The sequence below is a fragment of the Daphnia magna genome, linkage group LG9 (genome assembly GCF_020631705.1).
Source record: "Daphnia magna isolate NIES linkage group LG9, ASM2063170v1.1, whole genome shotgun sequence".
Taxonomy (NCBI): Eukaryota; Metazoa; Arthropoda; class Branchiopoda; order Diplostraca; family Daphniidae; genus Daphnia; species Daphnia magna.
The window spans coordinates 2731816-2755106 of NC_059190.1; the positions used below are offsets into that span (position 1 = coordinate 2731816).

At 41.7% G+C, this 23291-nt stretch overlaps 6 protein-coding genes across 11 annotated transcripts; 3 read left to right on the forward strand and 3 right to left on the reverse strand.

Annotated features, from left to right (window-relative positions):
* The first annotated feature begins 94 nt into the window (after nt 1–94).
* On the forward strand, nt 95–2698 carry LOC116931032 (E3 ubiquitin-protein ligase RNF144A). The gene is made up of 10 exons (XM_032938499.2): nt 95–250; nt 359–807; nt 874–1016; nt 1088–1219; nt 1288–1348; nt 1414–1682; nt 1743–1802; nt 1864–1984; nt 2050–2108; nt 2185–2698. Exons 2-10 carry the CDS (start codon nt 615–617, stop codon nt 2368–2370), a joined length of 1224 nt encoding a protein of 407 aa, XP_032794390.2. The 5' UTR covers nt 95–250; nt 359–614; the 3' UTR covers nt 2371–2698.
* LOC116931029 (asparagine--tRNA ligase, cytoplasmic) lies at nt 2410–6703 on the reverse strand. Of its 3 annotated transcripts, none has more exons than XM_045179198.1 (12): nt 6542–6703; nt 6293–6447; nt 5888–6149; nt 5713–5817; nt 5446–5642; nt 5238–5386; nt 5049–5177; nt 4732–4981; nt 4534–4665; nt 4335–4466; nt 4093–4261; nt 2410–3082 (listed from the first exon to the last, which is right to left on the reverse strand). In XM_045179198.1, exons 1-11 carry the CDS (start codon nt 6579–6581, stop codon nt 4130–4132), a joined length of 1683 nt encoding a protein of 560 aa, XP_045035133.1. In that variant the 5' UTR covers nt 6582–6703; the 3' UTR covers nt 2410–3082; nt 4093–4129. The 3 variants fall into 3 exon arrangements, with proteins under 3 accessions (XP_045035133.1, XP_045035132.1, XP_032794385.2); XM_045179197.1 differs by lacking the exon at nt 2410–3082 and adding an exon at nt 3948–4036; XM_032938494.2 differs by lacking the exon at nt 2410–3082 and having other exon boundaries at nt 3948–4261.
* A 1399-nt stretch (nt 6704–8102) lies between these two features.
* Nucleotides 8103–12999, forward strand: LOC116931037 (integrator complex subunit 3). The gene is made up of 12 exons (XM_032938515.2): nt 8103–8295; nt 8652–8819; nt 8878–9143; nt 9209–9858; nt 9917–9996; nt 10073–10448; nt 10527–10680; nt 10755–10904; nt 10968–11135; nt 11208–11506; nt 11586–12086; nt 12148–12999. Exons 1-12 carry the CDS (start codon nt 8221–8223, stop codon nt 12495–12497), a joined length of 3237 nt encoding a protein of 1078 aa, XP_032794406.1. The 5' UTR covers nt 8103–8220; the 3' UTR covers nt 12498–12999.
* Nucleotides 13000–13365: 366 nt separating this feature from the next.
* Nucleotides 13366–18384, reverse strand: LOC116931036 (protein lingerer). Of its 4 annotated transcripts, none has more exons than XM_045179193.1 (11): nt 18254–18384; nt 17414–17675; nt 17263–17346; nt 17100–17207; nt 16125–17036; nt 15433–16012; nt 14715–15364; nt 14145–14636; nt 13884–14087; nt 13642–13785; nt 13366–13567 (listed from the first exon to the last, which is right to left on the reverse strand). In XM_045179193.1, exons 2-10 carry the CDS (start codon nt 17588–17590, stop codon nt 13684–13686), a joined length of 3309 nt encoding a protein of 1102 aa, XP_045035128.1. In that variant the 5' UTR covers nt 17591–17675; nt 18254–18384; the 3' UTR covers nt 13366–13567; nt 13642–13683. The 4 variants fall into 4 exon arrangements, with proteins under 4 accessions (XP_045035128.1, XP_045035130.1, XP_045035127.1 ...); XM_045179195.1 differs by having other exon boundaries at nt 13366–13476; nt 13643–13785; nt 18161–18299; XM_045179192.1 differs by having other exon boundaries at nt 18161–18299.
* Nucleotides 18385–19276: 892 nt separating this feature from the next.
* LOC116931044 (reticulon-4-interacting protein 1 homolog, mitochondrial) lies at nt 19277–22162 on the forward strand. Its single transcript, XM_032938529.2, has 6 exons — nt 19277–19457; nt 19519–20136; nt 20250–20548; nt 20618–20987; nt 21058–21236; nt 22039–22162. Exons 1-6 carry the CDS (start codon nt 19410–19412, stop codon nt 22073–22075), a joined length of 1551 nt encoding a protein of 516 aa, XP_032794420.2. The 5' UTR covers nt 19277–19409; the 3' UTR covers nt 22076–22162.
* Nucleotides 21263–22972, reverse strand: LOC116931049 (eukaryotic translation initiation factor 2 subunit 1). The gene is made up of 6 exons (XM_032938536.2): nt 22812–22972; nt 22454–22706; nt 22164–22392; nt 21649–21997; nt 21513–21594; nt 21263–21444 (listed from the first exon to the last, which is right to left on the reverse strand). Exons 2-6 carry the CDS (start codon nt 22689–22691, stop codon nt 21350–21352), a joined length of 993 nt encoding a protein of 330 aa, XP_032794427.2. The 5' UTR covers nt 22692–22706; nt 22812–22972; the 3' UTR covers nt 21263–21349.
* Nucleotides 22973–23291: the final 319 nt, after the last annotated feature.

Here is a 23291-nt window from a genome sequence, read left to right on the forward strand (position 1 = left end):
GAAGGGGAAGAAGAAGAAGAACAAAAAAAAAAAAGTGGGCGTCTTAATCGATACCCGTTTCAATCGATGCCGAGTATCGTGGACTTGCCCTGAAGTATCGTTGGCTGCATAAAGTCGGCAGTTGGAAAACAAAATCTTACTTAGTCTGAGTGCGGTGGTTGGAGCCTTAGTTCGTGACTATAGCGAATGTAGGTAGAGGGGGAAAGTAGATTTTTCTGACACACGCGTCTTCTAATAAGAAGCATTTCTAGTAAGCAATTTAAAACATTTATGTTAATGTATAAAAGCGTTTTACTAATTTGCTGGTAAATCGTTCCGTGCAATGCGGACACACTACTTTTTTTCCCTGTTTATCCAGAATTGACAGATACTGGGATTTCATGAGCCATTTTATCAAGGACGACTTGCTGATTCGTTGGACATCCCCCCAATCACGCGATTGTTTTCTCGTTTGTATAAATACAGTAAAACCACGCAAGTAAAATTGCGGCATATTCACTGCGTGCTATGTGGCCTTGGTTTTTAATTTAAAACAAAAGCAAACATACAGCAGAGATTGAAGGAGTGCCCAAGATAAACCAGAAATATTAATAAAAACCTGTGTGAGAAATAGAATGCCAGGGCTCAATAAAATCATTGGCCACCATCAGTCTTTGAATTCTAGTAAAACAGAGAAATCTGAAAAGTGGCATTGGCCAAGATGGTTGAAAAAAAGGAAGTCTACTCACAGTTCAAGCCATTTAGTCCCAAGTGCAAGTAGTGTAGTGGCCCGTGAATATGAAGAAGGCATGCCTAGTCATTCACAAGGTGGGGACACAATTTACTACACATCTTCTTGTTCTGTCCTAACAAAGATTCTGTTGTATGCTGCAGGTCTAGTCAGCAATGAACGTAGTCGAGATCAGATGGAGACAATGGAAGATATTCTTCAAGATGATTTGGTATGTCTTCTTTGTCTTCAGGTCCCTAATGAGTGGTTCACCATAGAAACCTGTGGTTGTAAGTTTTGTCAGCAGGTAATTGTATTCAGTTAAGTTACACTATAAAACACTGTTGAGTTTAAAGCCGTTGAATTTGTTTTTCCTAGTGCATGGAAATGTACGCTCATTGCAGCATCAGAAGTGGAAATGTCCCTATCAGTTGTCCAGATGCTCACTGTTCCTTAAATGATCAAAGCAAAAATAAGCAGGGGGGGTCCAGTCAACTATCACGCAATGAAGTAGGTGCTAACATTTAGTCAAGCTCTGGTAGGCTTCTATATTTTCAAGGCCTTCTTTTACATCCAAGGTAAGGCAGCTGGTGCCAAATGATGTTTTCCCACTTTACCTGAGACTGCAACTGAACACTGGTACAATTTTCAATGTTCGGAGAGATACGCACTCTGTTGTAACCACGTCATTCTATGTATCTCAGAGGTCGCAGTAGATCCCAGGTTGATGTGGTGCCCACGCCCTGGTTGTGAAACCGTATGTACTTTAACCGACGACGTGTCTCAAAAAAAGACAAAGCGAAAATTTTTCGGCATGTTTACTATTTCCCGCAATCAACGCAACCAAGTGGTCGTATGCTCCTCCTGTCAATTTTCTTTCTGCTCCCAATGCAAAACTCCCTGGCACATCGACACACCATGTCCGTCTCTTAGCCGACTTCTGTCAGATCCCAACAAAAACGCTCAGGATCCGGTACTTGAATGCAAATGACCAATTGTTTTCTTGATCTGATGAGTGTAATTTCCACCACAGGATGACCCGATCGTGTTGTTGGAACGTGATGGTCACATTAAGCGATGCCCATTTTGCCAGGTTGGGACTTTCTTACCACATCCTCACATCACGAATTAACCGTCTTACGTCGCTTTTGTAGGTTCCAATTGAACGAGACGATGGATGCGCTCAGATGATGTGCAAAAATTGCCGCCATGTTTTCTGTTGGTTCTGCTTAGCTTCTCTCGATGACGATTTTATGTTGCGACATTATGACTCAGGTAGATTGTCTGCATTCACATTACTGTTACATGTGATAGAAAATTTTTTCCTGTTTCTGATGTAGGCCCGTGCCGAAGTCGTTTGGGCCATTCTAGAATCTCGGTTGTCTGGCATCGGACTCAGGTAACATGAATGCTGTAAAGATAGTATTCAAACGACTTTGTTTCCAAAGACGTTGTTTAAATTATCTTTTCTGTAGGTGGTTTCTGCATTTTTAGGACTAGGTGTTTTGTTTCTCGTGACTTCGCCTCTACTATTGTTAGCTTCGCCGTGTTTTTTCTGTTGGCGCCATCATTCCCAGCAGACAGATTCATCATCAGTTCGCAGCAATTTAGATTCTACCACTGCCAAATTTGTCCCATCATCGACTCAGGAGCATCTATGACGATTTCTTATTTTTCGAAACGAGGAAAATGAAGAAATATTGATGGGTGACATGAAGTTCATTTTTTTTTCTCAATATGTTTGGTACATTCAACAATTAATCTTCTTGACTTTTCGTCCATAAGTAAATCGGTTACACGTCGATATAGTAAGGTTTTGAACAGTGATACGTACTTTTGACGTGCTCAATTCCTAGCGTGATTTGTGTCGCATTTATACCGACACTTAAGTTCTCATAATTTTTTCGTGCAAAGTTTTGCTTATCATTGCCATTGTAAATGACGCTGTGCAAAATTAATCAAGATTAAAATAAACGTATGCTGGTTATACAAAACTGGTTATCATTTCACAAGTGAAAATTTAAATATACTTAAGATAAAAGCTTAAAAGACCAAAAGTTTCGAAAGAAAAATCTTAATGAAGTCGCAGCCAGCATAAAAACTAGACAAGGGTCTTTATTACGCCGCTGGTAGAAGCAAGGGGAACAAATCCTTCTAGTTTCAAATGACGGATTAATTTTCAATTGCCTCATTCGGCCGCTTTATGCCTGGAGTAGAGAAGGGGATTTGAAAAAACCCTCCCTCTATCCCATCGAAGAGATAATCAACCTTCCCGCATGGAACGAACTACTTATTTCACATATTGATTTTAAATGACTTACATGCACCAACTCATTAGGTTTAGATACTTTTCATCTCCAATTTTCTGATATCCTAGCAGGGAAAAAAAAAAAGAAATCTTGAAAATCCAGAAAATTCTACCCATCTCAGATGAGTAAAATTTCTAAAAACGAAAAATACAAAAATGACACCCTAAGATAGTATAATAGCACTGCACACGCCTCGACTTGTCTGCTCTTAGATACGTACTCAACACGATTCCCTTCTCGAACAATTAATTGCACCACACAAAAGATGAGGGGATGACGATAGCTGGTGACGAAGGATCTAAGAAAGAGATTGCGCGCGCCCTACATCACGAGCATATGCTCTATGAAACAGACTGAAATCAGGTTCAGTTTGTATCCGATGCTGCTTGTGAAACATCAGACAATTCAAAAAAGTTTTCAGGTGATTCCTGCTACTAAAATAAAATGGAGAGCTCACAAAAAAAATTACTGAGAAGGGTTGAACCACCAGCTACCATACCATCTTCAATGACTGACGCTCGATTTGTGCAAAGTTTGCTACTAGCGACGCCCCTCTATTTCTACTATCCACACTTAACTCCACCGGGATTTTTCAGCAGCCTTTTAAAAGGACTAGTTCAAATGCGACATGCAACCGAAGAGCAAAATGTAGCTGTTGAACACGGCATCGATTTAACCAACGCTAGACAAGTCACTTCAAGAATAGGGTAAAGTCAAGTAATAGATATGATTTCTGAGAAAAATGTATAATGGTACTGCGTTGTTTGTTCTAGTCCTGGGAAGCGAAGAAGTGTTTGCGATGGGGCAGCGCGGACAGCTAATAAGAAATCAAAGGACCGGATGGGTCCATCTCCTAAGCGAAACAACTCACTCGAGCAATCCCGACAGTGTCTCGCCACCCCTCCCTTAACACTTTGAGCTGAAACAAGTCTTGCTGAATGAGTGTATTTCCCGCATCAGTAATTCCAAATCATTGATTCCCCTCATCCTCGATCACCAACGGGGAAAATCTTTAATGCTTATTGTTTACGTTTAGCTTATGTTTAGGTTGCACAATTGATAATATTCCCTCACCTCCCACTGCTTTATCAGCAAGTAATGAAGATGTACTTTACGGCTTGCAGCGATCCAGGAAACGAGGATACAGGCAGACCTCACGGATGTGGAAACGGTTCAGCATCCAGCAAAGAAAACGCTCCAAGCCAAGACCGTAACCACCGTGAGGACTCGTTCCAAATCTCCGCTAAATTATATTAAACAGTTCGTTAAATGTTTACGTTATCTTTCAACAATACACACAAATGACATCAACATACCTGATCAATGTACCAATAGTACGGTGTAGGATCGATATCAGCCGCTTTAAAGGCCTCGACTAGTTCATCATGATCATCAGTACGCATCGACCCGCCGATAATTTCTCCAACTCCCGGCATTAGCAAATCCACCTAAGAACCAAACGTTCATCCTTCCATAAGAGAACAAGACAACACTTTTTATAAAATAAGGTCATACAGATTCAGTAAGTTGACGATCTTCTGGGCAACGCTTCATGTAGAAAGCTTTAATACCAGCAGGGAAACGGCAGAGCATAATTGGTTCATTGATTTTATCGGTCATTTTTCTCTCAGGCATTTCAGGAATATCCTAATAATAAACCGAAATTCATAATTTGCTATCATTGAAGGAAAGACTAATAATGACAAGACCCACCTCTCCAAATTCGTAGAATGACCCATCTTCCTTAGTGATGCCGTTTTCTTTCAAATAAACAATTGCCTCCGAGTAGTTCATGCGTCGAAAAGGTTTCTTAGGAACGACGAAATTCGGATTCAATTCGAGAACAAGGTTGGCGAATGGTGACGCCATAACACGCTCGCTGACGTCAACTACCAAGTCCTCGAGTCGATCAAGAAGGTCGTCAAATGAGATGAAAGGACATTCAGCCTCGACATGGGAGTACCTGAAGAAAACAAATGGGTTTAAATGTTACAACACAACAAAAGACAAAAAAAAAAAAAAAACCCTACTCTGAGAGATGGCGACGCGTACGGCTTTGTTCAGCACGATAAGACTGGGCAATACAGTAAACATCTCCTAAAGCAGGAATTGCCGTCTCTAAGTACAGTTGAGAACTTTGCGTCAAATAGGCCTTTTCCCTAATCAATAACGAAAATTATGAGATGCATTTATAATGTGTAAGGTCCTGATTCTATTACCCAAAATAGTTGAGCTCGAACAAGGTCGAACCACCTTCTACTTGAGTCTGAACGAATGTAGGTGGCGCTACTTCGTTGTATCCACGAGAACTATAATGATCTCTGAAGGCTTGCGTAATGACTGAGCGAAGCCTTAGTACTTTCGACGTCTAAAAATAAACCAAACTGAAATTAAGGTGAAATTTAAATGAAAACTAAATTTCCTTACATTTTCCCCACGAATCATCATATGCCTCTGATCAAGCTGAACGTCCGGATGGGCATCTTCATTGAGTAGAGCTTCAGCTCCACCGGGGGGTGCCGATCCGATGAGCTTCCAGTAATCAACGTTCAACTCATGGCCTCCCGGAGCGCTTTTGCCCTCCGGTACGAGTTTCAAGGTGCCGAATAACTGCACAGAAGATTCTGTACATAACATCGGAAACATGTATATTCATGTGAATCAGGATACTGTTTAGCTAACAAAACGATCTACCAGTGCTGAGGGTTACTGCATCGAAAGTCTGGCAGAGTTGATCTGAAAGGACGCACTGTAGAAGGCCAGTTCCGTCACGGAGAGTAATAAACATCAAAGCTTTCCCTGATCGTAGATTTTATGATATGGCTTAATTTAATTAACAGTTTAACAATGAAATTAATTCTGGGAATACCTTGACGTCGTAACCTATGTACCCAGCCAAAAACTTTGACGCGTTGACCTCTCAGGGGCTCTAATTTTGAAATTTTCGCCAATTGAGCGGGTGGCAAGGAAGAATCTTCTATAATGACAACCTTTTTTGCCTCTTCCAAGTTCTTTGCTCTTTTCTCTGCATCTTCTGCCTCTTTCTTGGCCTTTTCATTGGTTTTCTTTTGCTCTGTTTTCAATACCTTAATCATTTTCTTCATAGATGATGCAGATGCTGGCTCATACTTCTGTAAAACAACAATTTTTTTAACTTTGCACTAAATAATTTGGTATGAAAAACACCAACATCAACGACACTTGTTAAATTCAACATCTAACATTAGACAAAAAAGGAACATCAAAAATTCATTTCTATACTTTCTGTACGTACCTTTTCTTCTGATTTGCCATCGACGAAGATAGAGGGGAAAGGTTCTTGTCCTGCACGGCGTAAAGCTTCAAGTACCGTTTTGAAGGGTTTTTCCTGCGTACCGTTACCATGTTCGTCGCTGCCGTTTTTCTCTGAGGTGTAAGTTTCTCCCGGTCCTATCAGAAACAAAATGAAAAGTCAAACCGATGTGTAGGAATGCTGTTAACACGGTCTTTAAGCGCTACAAAACGACCTAATTTGTTATCATACCAATCACGAGTTCTTTCATATCTTCTACAACATCAGCCATATTGTGTGAATAGGGGTTGCAGAAAAAGATTGCCACTTAAATTGTTTATCTTTTAGGAACTGGTGCAGCAACGTGCTAACCCGGAGAAATCACACACTGACGTAGCTAATGGAATATTGCCTCGTATTTATGGTGTTGCTCTAAAGAGCTGATGTAACATTGCGCTGTAATTCGCTAATCGGAAATTGGGATTGGGAATGACTAATTGTGTGATGCTGATCTCATGTCAACAATTCATAACTATAGTTTATTTTAGAGCTACTCATTTTATTTGTTGGTTTTTCCTTGTTTTTGTAATTTACCAATGCAATTTGCTGGAAAATCACTACTTAATCTTTCTTTATTTGTTTGCCACGTCATCTATTGATTGCCAAAAGAACTACCTGGGGTGACGTTTACAAAAACTCACGCGGTAGTTTACACTTCTGTAATTCTGTAAATAAACAGATGGTCTGAATCTGTTAATGATCTGAATGTATCTGAATCTGAAATCTGAAGATAAATATGTTGATAGAAATTTTTTAAAGGTTCAAGCCAAGTAAGAAACTTTAACGATTCGGTGACTTTTATCATACTAGTACAGTTAGGGACAGGTTAGGGAATACAATGGCGCCTAAATCTGAACACCCCTATTTCACATAACACCACTGAAAAATAATCGCTTTCTATCTGTTTACCAATTCATAAATTACATTAGTATATATGATAAATATAAGTAAAAAGTTATTAGGTCATTCCATCCTTTATAGTTCACTCTACTCAAAGCAGTTGAAAAGCACTTTAATAATAAATTACAGAAGCCAAATTTAGCATTACAAAAATACAATCAAGGTAGCCTGAGGGTATCCTACAAATTTAGGCGATCTGGTTTTCATTTTGTTTTTGTCATAAGTTCTTGACGTGCTTTCCTCTTTCGTGCTACTTTTTTATTACGAGACAACCGAGCCACTATCAGCAAGTACTGCTGTATACCTGCTTGCCTCTTAACTTTTGTGCCGTTTCACTACTTCTGAAGAAAAAAGCACTTAGCACTTTTTAAACAAGCAACGAAGATCTCTCCCTTGGCCAGTTACAAATACGAGGTGTTTTACAGCGCCATTAATTGTTGGCGGATAACTCTTTAAAAACGATATTAGACTCCTTGAATATCAAATCGCACAACTAGTTTAAGTAACTGTCACAGTCTTTGGTATAAATCGAAGAATTGATTTTGGACCATATTGAGCAACCGTGAATTTGATGATCATTAGAGATGGCTCAAATTCAACAAACTGCTTGGGCCTGAATTTTCTATTCAGGGTGTTAGAGGTTGGACATTGGATCGTTCTGCAGGCCCACCACGAACTCGGCTACCGCAACTGCACTAGCATGTAGCCATTGCGCTGGGAAGGGGCGGAGCTTGCAATGAGGAGCCCAGCACTTTCTTCCTAACCCCTATAGCCCACCCTCTCCCTCTCTCCTCTGCTCGTTTTTTTCTATCCCTATGCTTTTCCTATTCCCCCAACCGACAAAGTCGCCTACTCTCCAAGTAAGCCGAAGCTGAACTCGCATTATGCCAATGGCCGTGGACGAGTACACAAGGGGGGCTCCAGACTGATTTCGCTTATTTTTTTGCCCCGTTGTCGGGTACCCCATAGTGATGGACCAGGTTAGGTCCAGTGCATCGAGAATCTTCAACATAACTTCTGTCGAAGGCCGAGATGATTGGGATGAGGTAAAAATTAATTCAATTGACGTCGTCTTGTCGCCTCCTCTTGTTGGTCCTCCTTAGGTGGCCGCCATCTTGGGCGGAAACAAGCGTAGCTTTATCAACACACCGATAGATGACGCTAGTAGTCTCTAGCCGCCAGATTTGAATCACCTGTAGAAAATAGAGAGGAAAACAAAGTTATCTTTTAAAATAAGTAGAAATTATGTTTGGACGCCAAATCATATTACATTCTATGCATTTTATATTTGGATCATAGAGTTTCTATTTTCTATTATCCCGTGAAAGTTTCGAAAACTTGCATTTATTGCCCATTCATTGTGTTCGGCACTCATTTATTTAATTTATTTTCTGTTCAATAGAAATGCGATCGTACATTCGGAGTCGTACAAAATCTGATAAATGATTTATCAGAAAAAGAGGCCCATGATGCTCTTACTAGTGCTGTGTGCAAGGATGCTAAAACTCATGAGGATGTTTGTGTTGGTCTAATTTATGTGATCCTCACAGATCAGCAAAATGCTGCAAGGGTAAGCCTACTAACCTATCTATTCATAAGATTTGTTTTCATCGTTTTCCTTTTCATAGAGCTATCGTGACCTATCATTTGTCTCAAGGGATGGCCTAGCTCTTGTTCTGAGCCATTTGACCCAGCTTGTGGTTGAAAGGTTTCCTAGGCTACTGGATTCAGTCCGCAGCCAACTGATTTGGCTCATCAAAGAGCTGGTGAGGGCTAATGTCACTGGGACAGACATGCTGATCTGGAATCTAATGAGGCAGATTGCAGGTGGTGATGTGGCAGCAAAAAACATTTGGCTAGCTGACACTTTGATGGAGTTATTAATTGACCAGAGGTAAATGTGTAAAATTCTCATCCTGGTTTTCAAGAAACATAAATATTCTATTCATTTTATTTCAGAGCATGGCTTGACAAATTCCCATTCCTCATTGCATCTGTTGTCTACACGTACCTCAGATTAATCGAAGACCACATCAGTCCAACCCATGCATTCATTCGGCAAAAGGAAATAAATTTTTGCGTCTCATTGTTGCGAGAAAAATTCAGCGATTGTATGGCTATTGGAAGGGATTTGGTTCGACTCCTACAACATGTTGCCCGAGTTCCCGAGTTTGAGCTTCTTTGGAGGGATATCCTGCACAACCCGAAAGTCCTTTTACCTACCTTTACGGGTCTGTCACAGCTTATGCAGATTCGAACATCCCGTCGTTTCCTGTATCTCCGCCTCACTCCCGACATGGAAAAAAAGATAATCTTTTTAACGTCGTCCGTTCGCTTCGGAAACCAGAAACGCTACCAGGATTGGTTTCAACGCCAGTACCTGTCAACTCCTGAGTCGCAATCATTACGATGTGATCTAATTCGCTTCATCGTGGGAGTTATTCATCCGTCCAACGAAGTCCTCTGTTCGGAAATAATACCACGCTGGGCCGTCCTCGGTTGGCTCCTCACCACTTGCACACACCCGGTTGCTGCAGCCCACGCCAAAATGGCTTTGTTTTACGATTGGCTGTTTTACGATGGTGAACGTGATAACATTATGAACATAGGTAATTCCCAGTATAGCAATTCATGTTTGTCGCATTTCCTCACGTATTTTATTTCTAGAGCCCGCCATATTAGTCATGTACCATTCGATGAGGCCGCATCCAGCCATTACGGCGACGTTGTTGGACTTTCTTTGTAGGGTATGTCAGTCAGCGCCCCAGATATACCCCAGAAGCGTTGTATTGCACGAAACTAAATATTTTTCGGTTTATTTAGATAATTCCAAATTTCTACCCCCCAATGGCTAATCAAGTTCGGTTGGGTATTTTGACCTCGCTTCGCCAAATATTGGAGAAACGGGTGTTACCCTCTCTGTCACCCTTAATGAACAACCCTAAGCTGGATAGGGAACTACAGCTACTCATTCAAGAATCATTTCCCGAATTCTGCCGAGCGACCCAGAATAGCAGTCCGCCGACGGCGGACGGGGTGAAAACCGAGGATTTTAAGGAGTTGGATGGCGACAGCATGATCGTCAGTAGCAATAGCGAATCTGTGTTGGCCCCACCCTCTCTCATTCCGGCTTCGGATACGCATCTCAGTGACGAACCAGTCTTCAGCGAAGAAGAAGACCAGGATGACATTCCTATTGGTAAATACCACGGCATTACGCTTATGTTGGCAAAACAAAAATTTGACTCTTGTTCGTTTTTTTTTGGCGCTTCTGCAGCCACCAAAATAAAGATGAGAGGCAAGATGACCGCTAACTCCGTGCGAACAATTCCTCCTCAACTACTTGAAATTTCCAACACTGTGGCTCAACTCGACGGAGACGTGCGTGTCTACGTCGAAATGCTTATCTCTGAATCGGATATCGAAGCACGGTACAAATTTCCTTCGGTCCCTTATGGCTTAGCAACTTCAATTTTTTGTGCACATTTATTTCAAATGATTACAGATGCTCTGCTGTGGAGAATCTGGTCCAGTCAATTTCCCAAGATCCTCTTGGGAGCGACCAATCTCAAATGTTGGTTCAGTGTTTGCATGCCATATTCTTGCACGACCTGAATACAACGCCACTACTTACAGGTCATCAGATAAACCCAGAGTACGCCAGAACAATATATTCAAATTATCACATCGTGCCATTAATCTCCGTAAATTTTTTTAGAGCCATGGAAGAAAGCATATCACGCCCCCTTTTCGTCCTACTCCGTTCGTTTGCTGAAATGGTTGATGATGATTCTAAGAGTCGGTCTCCAATAGCAGAACTGCTGGTTGAGCTTTACAAGCTCCAGCCGAAGATGGGTTACTTTCTCCTATATTTTTTAAGGGCAAGGTACACACATTTGCTTACGATATTTTCCTGTTTCTAAGAATATGTTAAACGCGATTTCGTACAAATTTACAGCAAAGCCAGCGAATCAAAATTTGCTTCATATCGTGAAGTTTGCCAAGCCCGCGATATGGAAGTTGCCCATTGCTTACTGGAAGACTTGAAGATCTGTGCCGATGATGACGTTAACTTGCTTTGTTACATGGCAGTCGACGTGTTTCAAAAGTTTCCAGACGAGAGTCGCAACAATAGTGAGCTTCTTCATTTATACGTATCAAACATTGACGGTAGCCAGCTCTACCAGCTTGTGGTGCAGTGCTTGCTCGGTGCCCTGGTCCTTTTTGACAGAGACCCATCCGTCATCGAACTTCTGGGTAAGTCTAATCGGAATTCAATTTACGCCACTAAGTGGTTTACACTTGGTGCTCTTTATGGACATGTTGTTATCAATAGTATCTAGCCTTGAGTGGGAGACATTCGAACAGATGGCCTTATGGCAGTTAGTGGCCGCCCACAGCATACCTCTATCCATGTTACTTTCGCTGCTTCCTAAGCTAAAAGAAGACCAGCACTGTGAGGCTCTCACAGCGCTCTTGGCGATGATCAAACATGAGCGTCCCAATAACGACCTTATGAAGGCATTGCTCAATTGCCCAATCGAGAGCTTTGTCTCTGCTTTGCTTTCGCACTGGTCGATGGAATCTTCAACAAATCTAGCACCGATATTGGCTAACCAATTCAACTCGGCGCTCAACATGAATTCGTTACCTGGGGGTCTTTCTACAAGCAGTTCGCCTGGAAAGCGGAAAAGGACAACTATGAACTCGCTTTCGGCTGCAACAGGTTTCAAAGTTACACCCACTCCTGGTTCTGGCATCGATTCCTCTATTGAGTTGATAATGACGCACATGGAGATACTGAGAACATGTTTGACGGCCAATTTGCAAACAAAAAGTAGGTTTTACCAACATTACAGTATTTGGCTTGATTTTAACCCATTGGTTCTTGAATTTAGGTGGGAAACAACAGTCGGCCGAGATCAAAGTCTTTGCTCACGAGAGCATGCAACAGGCACTACAACAGGTGCAACAAGTATGCAACGACTCTCAGAAAAAGAAGTTCAGTGATCTTTTCTCGCTTTTGGACACAAACGATGAACCGGAAGTGAGTAGTGGTAGTCGGCGACCCGCCGGACGGGGAAACAAACGAGCTGGCAATCGATTGACGACCAATAATTCGAACCGTAACAGCAAGCAATCGAACAAGGAGGAGAGCGAAGAAGAAAGTAGCGAAGAAGAAATCATCGTCAAACAGCGTGCAGCGAAAAAGAGAAGGAAAGCCACAGTCGGCTCGGATTCCGATTAGCGACGTAAGCAAAAACACTACAAACAATAACAGTGGCACAAAAATTGTGTGATCGACTGGCCTGTGACAGAGTCTGTGAATGAAGATCGAACCATTCGACTTTTATTTAAAACAAACATCACTCATCATAGACTGCTATGACTTTGAATGATCCGTTCGACGACTGCCATACCAAGAGGCTTGTTATTCCATTGGGTGATTATTCAGTCTTGGGCTTGTTCTTTCTGAAACTCTTTGACCGAGTCGTGGCTCTTGTTTTTCTTTTTTTTTTTTTTTTTTTTCTCCTTTTTCGGCAATTTCTTCCTGATTGAGTGTACAGCGGAAATGGGCACTGTTCATAGTGTGACCATTCAAAATTGTAAATACATCTGTTTCTCATTCTATTTCGAAAAAGTGGGATAACCCTCGTGTAAAAAGATTTTCTCGCACCGTTTCCCCTCGTTTTTCTTCCGAAGCTCATCAAGTGTTAAAGAGAAACAATAAAAATTAAGTGAAAATTGTACATCTTCTGACTTAAAAGATGCTTCAAAGAAATCAAAGGTAGTGCAGTATGTCAGGCGACAACATCATAAGTACAATGAGACATGAATTGTGGCCACCTGGCTCTTTATTTGTGTCATTAAAGAATTACAGAAGAACATGTGAGAGCAGCGAAATTGAAATTCTTTTGTTTTAATATACCGCCATCTTACACGGAACATAAATGAGGACAAGACTTCGGTTCCACATTCTACAAGTTGTCGAGTAGACATTGAAGAAGACAAGAAAAGATGATCAAGAAGGAAAACCATACAATCAGCACTCCTTCAAAGTCATGAATAAACGTCAGTCTTAAAAAGGTGTCTTAAGAAAAGAAGTAGATTTCGAGTTGGAAAAGAACATTTTTTTATTTTTTTCTCCTTCGTGGGGATTTCGCACGATATTTACTTTACGAGCGGAGGGAAAGGAAGAAAACGACATCAAATTGGTTCACTAACCTAAAACAAAAAAATTAAAAAAAAATAAACATAAAAAAGTATTCCTCCAAGTGGGCTCAAATTCATCCCAAATCAACTGGTGCAATCGTAACCCTTGAAGAAAAAGGACAGAAGAGAAGGGGATCTGTAATCTCGACGTAAAACTTAACATTTAGAGTCGATAATACTTTGTTTTCTCCCGTGATTCTCTCTCGGTTTTAAAATGCGTTTTAGTTCGAGCCCCAATATGATCCTCCGTAGCTCGATTTCGATCCTTGTTTGTTCTGCTGTCCGCCACTCTGAGAACGCTGTCCGGGTCCACTGGCAGAGTCCTTTAGAAAGTAAATAGCAAAAGTGAAAAGTTTAACCAATGTTGGTAAAGGAAGTTAATGCCATAAAAACCGCGACGAGTTGTGATTTAAATAATTACCTGATGGAGTTGCTGATGCATCATGTGCGAATGCTGAGATTGATGAGGCGCAAGAGTTGGGATGAACATGTGTTGAGTTCCATACGGTGACGGGCCTCCAACACCCACACTCACGCCTACTCCCAATGGAGCTGCATTAGCGTTTCCAGCCATACCATAAGGAGGCGGAGTACCCGTATGGAATCCTCCAGTTTTATCGTACGTCTGTCAAATATAAAGTATGGGGTAAACGCACTAAAATAGAAATGACCATGCACTTACACTGATTTTGCCGAGTTGATTATGAGTCTTGCCGTAGACATTAGGTCCCAAGTCGGCGGATCCAGCGGCACCAACAGATGGGCCTGTGGAGGCACCGACTCCACCAATCTTTGCCGTTTGACCAGCCGCGCTACCAACTCCTACTGAATTATACACCGCTTTGGAAAAATCATCATAGGTTGAACCATAACTAGCATATCCAGACGCTGTTGCGTTTGACGGACCACCAGCAGTGGCACCCCCTGACGTTTGACCAGATTGGGCACCACCAGTACCGCTACCACTTAGACCTCCTTTGCCATACTGAGCTGCGTTGCTAGCAGCGTGTCCCGATGTGGCTGCTGAAACCGGATATAAGGCTGCAGGAGCTCCGAACTGATAACCACCGGGCATGACACCACCACTGTAGTAATAAGCATAGGCTGGAGTCAGTGGAGTTGCAGCTGCGGCGGCCGGGGTAATAAACGCTCCGCCATGACTTTGAGCAGCATTCTAAAAGTGAATTAAAAAAAAACTACCTTAGATTCGAGATTAAGCTAATTTTAACAAATAAATTGATTTGAATCTGACCTGAGATAGCGAGGTAGGAACTGGGGAGTTAGTTTCATTGCGCGAAAACTTTGCGTCGGTTCCAGTAGCATAAGCCAATGAAGCCAGAGTTCCATCGCGGCCTCCCCCCAAACTTGTGGGTGACTGATAGCCCATGTCGTAATACCCTGCTGCAGCTAAATGTGGATACCGATATTGCATATCCTCGAGACTGTACACTTGATGCTGCTGGATACCAGCAGCAGCGGCAGCGGCGGCGTAATAGGGCAGACCTGGTGCCTGGCCCATAATGAAACTACCGGGTCCCAGCATTGGTACACCGGGAGGCATATTGGGCAATCCTGAGCCACTAGCTGCAAGCGTTGTGCCAGCTTGCTTGTTGGTCGCAGTAGCAGACGTTACTGCATTGGGTTGTCTTGAGGTCGATGCTGCCGTAGCATTAGGCATATCTCCTCTGAGAGAAGACACTGAGCTTGATGCGTCATTCATGCTACTGGCGGAATTCATTTTGTTGTTGTAAGTCTGGTAGCTAGCTTGCTGTTGTTGCTGTTGTTGCTGCTGTTGTTGCTGTGGCTGTTGATGTGGCTGTTGCTGGACGTAAGAACCATAAGCTGTTTGACTGCTAGCACCTTGATATCCCGAGTTGGACGAATTATTACTGTACACACCGCCTAGAAAGAAAAATTAATACAAATATTATAGGTGAGCTTAAGGCCTCTATATGTGAACTAATCCGTACTAGTCTGACTATTGGTAGGATAAGCACCAGCCGGCTGAGAGACACCCGTAGTTGTTGCCTGAGTAGAAGCACTGTTCACGCCGGGAGGCGCATATGATGTGCCGTATGGATACGACGCCGGACTGTTGGTCGATTTAACTTGAGTGGATGTTGTCGCCATTGATTGTTGTGGAGCCGAGGCTGACGACACGGAAAATCCACCTAGCGAAGAATCAGGTTTTGGCAATGTTGAAGGCGCAGGTGGCTGTGGAGTGGGAGCACTACTAGCGTACTGCTGTTCAATTTTTGACATTAATCCGTGCTGCGATTGTTGATGCTGCTGCTGCTGTTGCTGTTGATGCTGTTGATGTTGCTGCTGCTGTTGATGTTGTTGCTGCTGTTGATGTTGTTGCTGCTGCTGTTGATGGTGGTGATCTGGTTGCTTCCCCATATTAATGTTTGCAGTGGACGAGGGAGTCATAGCGACGTCAATGCCCATGTCAAAACCAGAAGGTTCGATACCAAAATCAAGCGTTCCAAATTTTACATCCAGCCCGGAAACAATCGGATCGTCTGGCATCTCAACCGCTGACAGAGGAATCTAAACGATTGAAGAATTAAAAAAAAAAACAAAAAAAAAAAAAAAAAAACCAGACATGACGAAAGTTGCAAGGCGAAAAGCGGTGAAAATTTCGAAAAGAGAATTAATATACTTTTGAAGGTGGCGGGATTTTGGCTCGCAGTGGTTTGGCGGACTTTAGATTGGCTGAAGAACCTCCACCGACACCCATCGCTGCTTTAAGCGCATCGGTTGCCTGCTGGCTATATTGTAGGAATTGTTGCTGCATTGACGATCCCGCCACTGTGACACCAGAGGTCTTTTGGAGAAGAGCGTTCAAGTCGATACCCTGTTGCGCGCTATTGTTGATGGTGGAGTAATGAACTTGAGGAGGAGGGGCGGGAACAGGAACAGCAGGTTCTACATGGCTGCTGCTACTGCTACTGTTGCCTCCGCCGCCGCCATTAGAAATTGACGGTGAACCGTTGGTTAGCTGCGCCGGTTCAGGAATAGGTGCTGCCGGCGCAGGAACATTTACAGCTGCTGACTGAGACGGTGTAAACACCTTCGTTTCAACCAGTGAACCGATATATTCTTCATTATCCCAATCTTCAGCGGATGGAAAGTCGACTCCCCACGGCTCTACGTTTGTCATGGCGGAATAATCAGCACCTTCTTCCCATGTTTCGGTGACGGGAGCTGGGCCGCGTTGTCCTCGGCGGAATCCACCCCGACCGCCCCGACCCCCACCACTTCCCCGGCCACTAGATCCTTCCCTTCCAGGTCCGTTTGACATTCGTGGGCCACTACGAGATCCTCTTCCACGAGAACCACCAAAGTGTTCTCCATCACCTTCTTCCACATTTTCCTTGTTGTCCCGACCACGACCACGTCCTCGTAGCCTTGGTGGTCCCCCACGGCTGCTTCGCGGCCTATCTCTTTCACGATCTCTTCCACGTCCAGATCCTACTCCACTGCCACCCTCAGGTCCATCACCACCTGCTGGACCAAGCTGCTGAGCTGACTGCTTAGGTTTCTTCTTCTTGCCTGACACTTCCCAGTCACCCTAAGTATAATTAAAATTCACTAGTTGGAAGTTCAAATTATAGACCCAGCATACAGTTATTACCTCAGTTTCTCCATCAAGGAGGGCTGCTATGGCATGGTCCAAATCGTTGTTCGAATCATGAAGAGCAATAATTGCTGCATCAGCACTGCAATTGGTTAACTCAACCAGCTAAAAATATATAGTGTTTTATAGGGTTAAAAAATATTACAACATGGATAAATACCTTGTTGACTTTTTCTGGAAGTTCTGGGTCATCCTTTTTACTGTCACTGATCATCTGAGCAATTCGAAGTTGCTCAGCAGTGGGCTAGACAAAGAGTATATTATGGTGAGCTATTCAACCAATCTAAAATTGACAATGGATCTTAACTTACCAAAAGTTTAGGATTGAGTTGCTCAACTGCTTTGCTGGAATCATGTTTTGACTCTACAGTCTTGGAATTTGCCATCTTGGTGGAAGAATGGGGTGCTGTATCCTTTGATAAAGGCAGGGAAGAATTTGTTGAGGACTTCCCTTTATCCCCTTTCTTAGCTGTGGAACTCATTCTCATTCGTACAAAATTGCCACTGGTTTAGTACTGTTGTGCCCCAAACCAATTACCGATTTGTATGTACACACAACTATGTACAGAATATCTGAAGGAATAACAAGCAAAACATTTAGTTATAATTAACAATCAACATCTCTTCACACTTGTGCCCTTATTACTGAAACTGCTTCCCATGTACAGTGTTTTCTAATTTAAGAGTAATTTAGCAACAAAAATAATCGATCTATGAAGTACGACGTTAGTATAAAGACCCAAATTGTTCGTACAAACACAGGCGTCCCCAATCAACAACAAAAGATTGAATTTGAAAAGAAATCCGGATTGGAGAAGAAAGACTTTCATGAAACGTTAATCAATGTGCTTCAATCGCTATTTCGACACCAAGAACAATACAAAGGATAGGCCATGTGGCTTCCAGACGCCATCTTTGCTGGAAAAAGAAAGAAGGGGGACGCCGGCAACAATCGTCGCCCGCGCCCGTTTCTATAAACCCTTGTGAGCCCTCGTCGGATACGAAACACGAAATAATTTTACTGTTGGATTGAAAACTACAATGTTCATTCCGACTACCTTATTGCCCTTTCCACTCTTAAGAAACACGACCGATTTGTTAATTCACCAAATGTTTATGAACAAATTCCAATGTTAAAATCGAGGCCGTACCTGCGAAAGTAGTCTACACACGATGATCACACACAAAGCCACTCGTAAGTTCGTAGGACAGCAACGGTGCCAATTCGCTTTTGAAGCCATCTACCGTATACGGGCCTTTGCCTCCCTTAGTCACTTCTCCCTTGTGCCCCTTGCATCTATCGTTTAATTCCACGTATAAATATATTATGAACACTGCTACTGCAAGTTACATGGCTATATCTTAAAACATTGATCCACTTATTGATCCACCTGCCTATTTAGAGAGATGGTTAACACTTTTTTCATACCGCTGTTGACTCGACGTACTCGAATTTAATTTTATAATGAATCCTGTCGATTTTAGATCGAAACAATCTTACAGGCTTATGGCTATTCTTCTTTTTACTGAAAGTTTGTAGCTAATGGCTTTTATCCGCGAATAAACTAAGCATAACAGATATAAGAACTCTTTTAGCATGGTGTTTGTCTTGGTAGTTTTTTTCCAGCTAGGAAAAAAAAATTTTTTTAAATAGATATATATTTTTTTTTATTATTATTTTTTGTAACCATTCATAGAAATGGTGCGAAAAAAATCATCTGATTTCTACATGGGTTTCGAACAATGTTTTGTCATCTTCTACATAACATCGGTGGTTCTAGTACCAAAAACTTACTTAAAGGAATGAGACACCCTGTTTAATGATCCCGTGCTTAATGACACCCTTTTTGCCATAAAGTATCTTCATTACTGGAGAGAAAACATGGCGACAAAATGTTATTTCACCTCTAGTGAATGTTTACAAGCAGAAGTATGTGTACTGCAAAGGTGATGAAGCACGCAAAACTTGACTTACCACGTTTGGACTTTATATTAGTTTTTCTAGTTAAACAAGAGTACTCTGCTGGTCTTTGGACGAATAAAATAATACAACATGTGACCCGGCCTAAATCAGCTCATTAACGAATTTGTGAAGAGCCTGAATAATTTCAGGATAATTTGAATTACATTTGATCGATTAATTGATGTATCGAACTTTACAAATCGATTTTAAGCTGTATCATATGTTTACTGTATCAAATTATTTTCTATCGTTTGTTTTGCTTCGAAAATTTACGAAAAATGTTTACGGAATTCCCAGTCTCAACTTTGGGGTCCTGTTAGTGCGGCAAAAGAAGCTCATGAAACATGGACCGACTCACATTTCAAATAAGTGAGCGGGTCGATTATTTACAGGTAAATATATTCAATGATGTGACCCCATGCTAAAGACAAACTAGAAGTCTTTATTATCTAGCACACCATTTCACCTTACATTGAGAGCAGTACAAGATTTGCGAGAAATGCCTTAAGCTATGTTACAAATCAGAGCAATTTAGCCTTTTCAAATCTATTGGAACCCAGAGATGGAGGAATTCCTTTTCATACTTGGATAAGTTGGCAGTGGAGTTGGTTTGTAGGGAATTGCCGCTCATGCATCAATAGTTTTCAACAATCTCTTGCAGTCCATTACAGTGATTTGGGCCATTCCTTTGAAAATGTGGTTATTATTGTTCAACAGAAATGCTCTCAGCTGCAAACTGTTCTTAGTTATCAAATTGTCCAAAAACTTCTGTCTGCAGTTGATCAAAGCCACATCTACTTTCTCCTTTCTGGGGTCACCATTGGATTCATCATTGGGATACAAATCAAACAAAATGTCAAACCTTTAACACACATGAGGGCTTTAGTGTGCAATTCATATGCTGGTGCACCAGAGTCTATTGCAATGATTGATGACATGGTAGCTCCCAGCAGCTGTGGGACAGAAGATGTGCTAGTCCAAGTTAAAGCCACTTCTATAGACCCTATGGACATCAAGATTACCTTTGGATATGGCAGAGTGATTAGAAACCACTATCATCATTATCATAAAGTACTAGAAAAGTGTTCTCTATTATTTTTTATTTATTTTCTTTTGTTTTTGTTTTTTTTTTCTTTTGAAGTTCTTTATTAATTTTTGTCTAACATTCTTTGGTGCAATTTAAGCCACATGGAAAGATGTTGCTCTTTCCGTTTGTTCTAGGGAGAGAATGCTCCGGAAGAATCGTTGAAATAGGATCAAAAGTGCAGCACTTGGACGTGGGAGACGAAGTGTACGCTGCAGTTCCCTATTACGCTTGCGGAACAGCATCCGAATGTGCCTTAATACCTGCTCAATGGGTGGCAAAAAAACCAAGAAAGCTATCTTATGAGGCTGCCGCCTCTTTGCCGTTTTCAGCATCAGTGGTTTGGAATGCGCTCGTCCATCAGGCTTCTTTCAATGAACTCACTACTCCAGGAAAACGGTAATGAATCTTTGGTGCCAACAATCCTCATACCGGAAAGGTTTCACAATCCTGTTTGCATGAAAATAGGGTACTTATTCACAGCGTTGACAATCCAGTAGGGTGTATCGCCGCGCAGCTGGTAAAAGCCTGGGGCGGGCATGTAACTGCCACTGTGAGCTCACGAGGAATGATTACGGCTCAACAACTGGGCATAGATGATTTGATTCTTCATGACGGCCAGCATGTAGATTTTGACACATTGCTGTCGTCTTGCTCAAAGTTTGACCTTGTCCTCAACACCGTTGGCTCGATTTTGCACGATTCGTGCCGTTCGTTTTGCTGTGATGGAGGGGTTGTAGTATCAACAGTCGCCTCTCCACCTGCATCTGACAAATATGGTTTGATTTACGGATCCTTGTACTCCGTGTGGCTCCGAATACGACTTACATTTCTCAAGGTTAGTGTGCCTAAATTATCCCTTTCTAAATCAGACTTCTCTTTGCTAATCTCTGATTTTTTATATTCAGGATTCTATCTGTGGCTCCACTGTCATTTCCAAGTCAATTTTGGATGAAATCTCAAATCTAGTCAACAAAGGCCAACTGCAACCAGTCATCGAACGTGTGTTCGAAATTGACCAGGCTGAACAAGCTGGCCAATATGCTGCCAAGGGTGACCATATTGGAAAAATCATAATACGATTCAGGTATTGAGATATAAAAAAAAAATAACTCTTGTTTCAAGACGTGTAATTGGATTGGAGGAGCAACATAAGTGCAAACTTCCGTTGTCTGTAAAAATAAGTTTGCGGTATATATTTTATTCCTCCTCTTCTGCTTCGCCATCTTCTTCCCCACTTCCAGCATCGTTTCCTCCTGCTCCCTCCGCTTCCATGTCAGATTGATCGTCATCGCCTTTTGAATAACATAGCAAATCAGATTCATTCCAATGGCAAATGAAAATGCCACAACCACGATATTACCTGCAATTTCAGCATTTTCCAACTCAGCTTTCTCCATTTGACGCGCCAATTCAGCCTCATCCATCGCAGTAACAACTTTGGGCTGGAGAGAGGAAAATTAGACCTGGGCTTATACTATTTGTACGGACAAACTTACAGCCATTTGTATATTGAAAACGCCTCCAAGACCAACAATTAGCTCTTTCACTTTTTCGATGGCTGCTTCTAGGCCTTTGAGTCCGTCTTGGCGTTCCGGTGTCTGTGTAGTCATGACGTAAAGTGGTGGCGCAATCAAATTGATTTTAATAGGAATTTCTTCGGTGGAGCAGGCAATCCCGGCTTTCAAAGCCTTCTTGACGGCACCAATTCCCTCATATCCGTAACAAGCCACTTCGATGTCGGCACGAATTTTCACTGCTTGTTGAGTCAATTTCCGTCTAATAATTCCCAGTAGCACTTCCTTTGTGTTGTCGTCGAGACCGCATTCATCAAGAAGCGAAGGATCACTGATCAAAATGAACTAATATTTATAATCTGAATTTTTTAGAAATCGGCCCTTAAACCGCATGGAAGGACTTGCATAGAAGCCGCACAGGAACAAATCGTGCCAAACTTTGACATGTAGTAATTTAACAACTGGTGGTGAATACAAGAAAAATTTTTGACCCTTACTTGACTGCTTGCTTGAAAACATCATATGAAGATGATTGCTTTTTGGATTTCTCTTCAAAAAGCCATGCTGTTTTTCTGTAGAGTTCCTCAAGTTCTTCATCGGTCTGGTATTTCAATAATTCAGCAACATGTCGCAGTATAGAATTTACTGCCTTGGCCTTGGAATACTTTTCCAAGCATTTGTCTACATCTTCAGGGCTAACTCGTGGTTTTGACAGATCAATATAACCTTAACCAAAAATGAAAATTCTTTATTTAGAGAAAATAAAATTGCTTCAAATAGAATAAACCTTTTTCCTTGTCTACTCTGATAACTACAACTGGTTCTGTTTTTCCAACCCTGATAAGCTTGTTGATGGAGCGAATACGTCTTCTGGACAACTCAGATAGGAGAATCATGCCCTCAATATTGTTGTATTCTAGTAGATGGACATAAGCTCCCATTTCAGCAATGGATCTAACGTTAACCATCACTACATCATCCACTTCTGGATATTTTTGACCGTAGTACCGACAAAATAATGGCATTTTAAAGATTGCAGCCTGAATGTAGGAAGTGAGAAACATGCAGCAGAGTTATACATTTCATTTTTGCCTTTGATCAAAAAATTTTGGCTTTGAATAACAAATTCATAATGGACACATTACCTAACGTGTTCGGGCAAAAGAAAAAGTATAAGGAAATTATCCAAATAAAATGTAAAGCCGGGGCAGCGTTTCTTACGTCAGCAGCCTGAATTTGGTCCACTGAGAAGCAGACTACGCTTAATAGTAAAAGGCATGGGGAGCGACGTTGTCAATATGCAGGAGCAAGTTGGCAGTAATCTTTGCATTTTCGATTCTCAAATACAATCTTTAGTTCTTTACTTTCTTTCAAATTAAGTGATAACTGATAATTCTTGGACATTCAATACAATATGTATCGTGATTTCTAAATTATCAAGACTGAAAAAAGCTATCATAGGTCTTTCTTACCACGATTTCTGAAAATCCTCTTTTTAGAAATCAATTAGGTTCAGAAAGACGTTACAGTTTTGTATTTATGAATAATGAACACGAAAACATTTTTTATAAGATAAGGTACTGAATGGAATTGTTAAGTTTTAGTCTGAAAATATGGGACTGCAC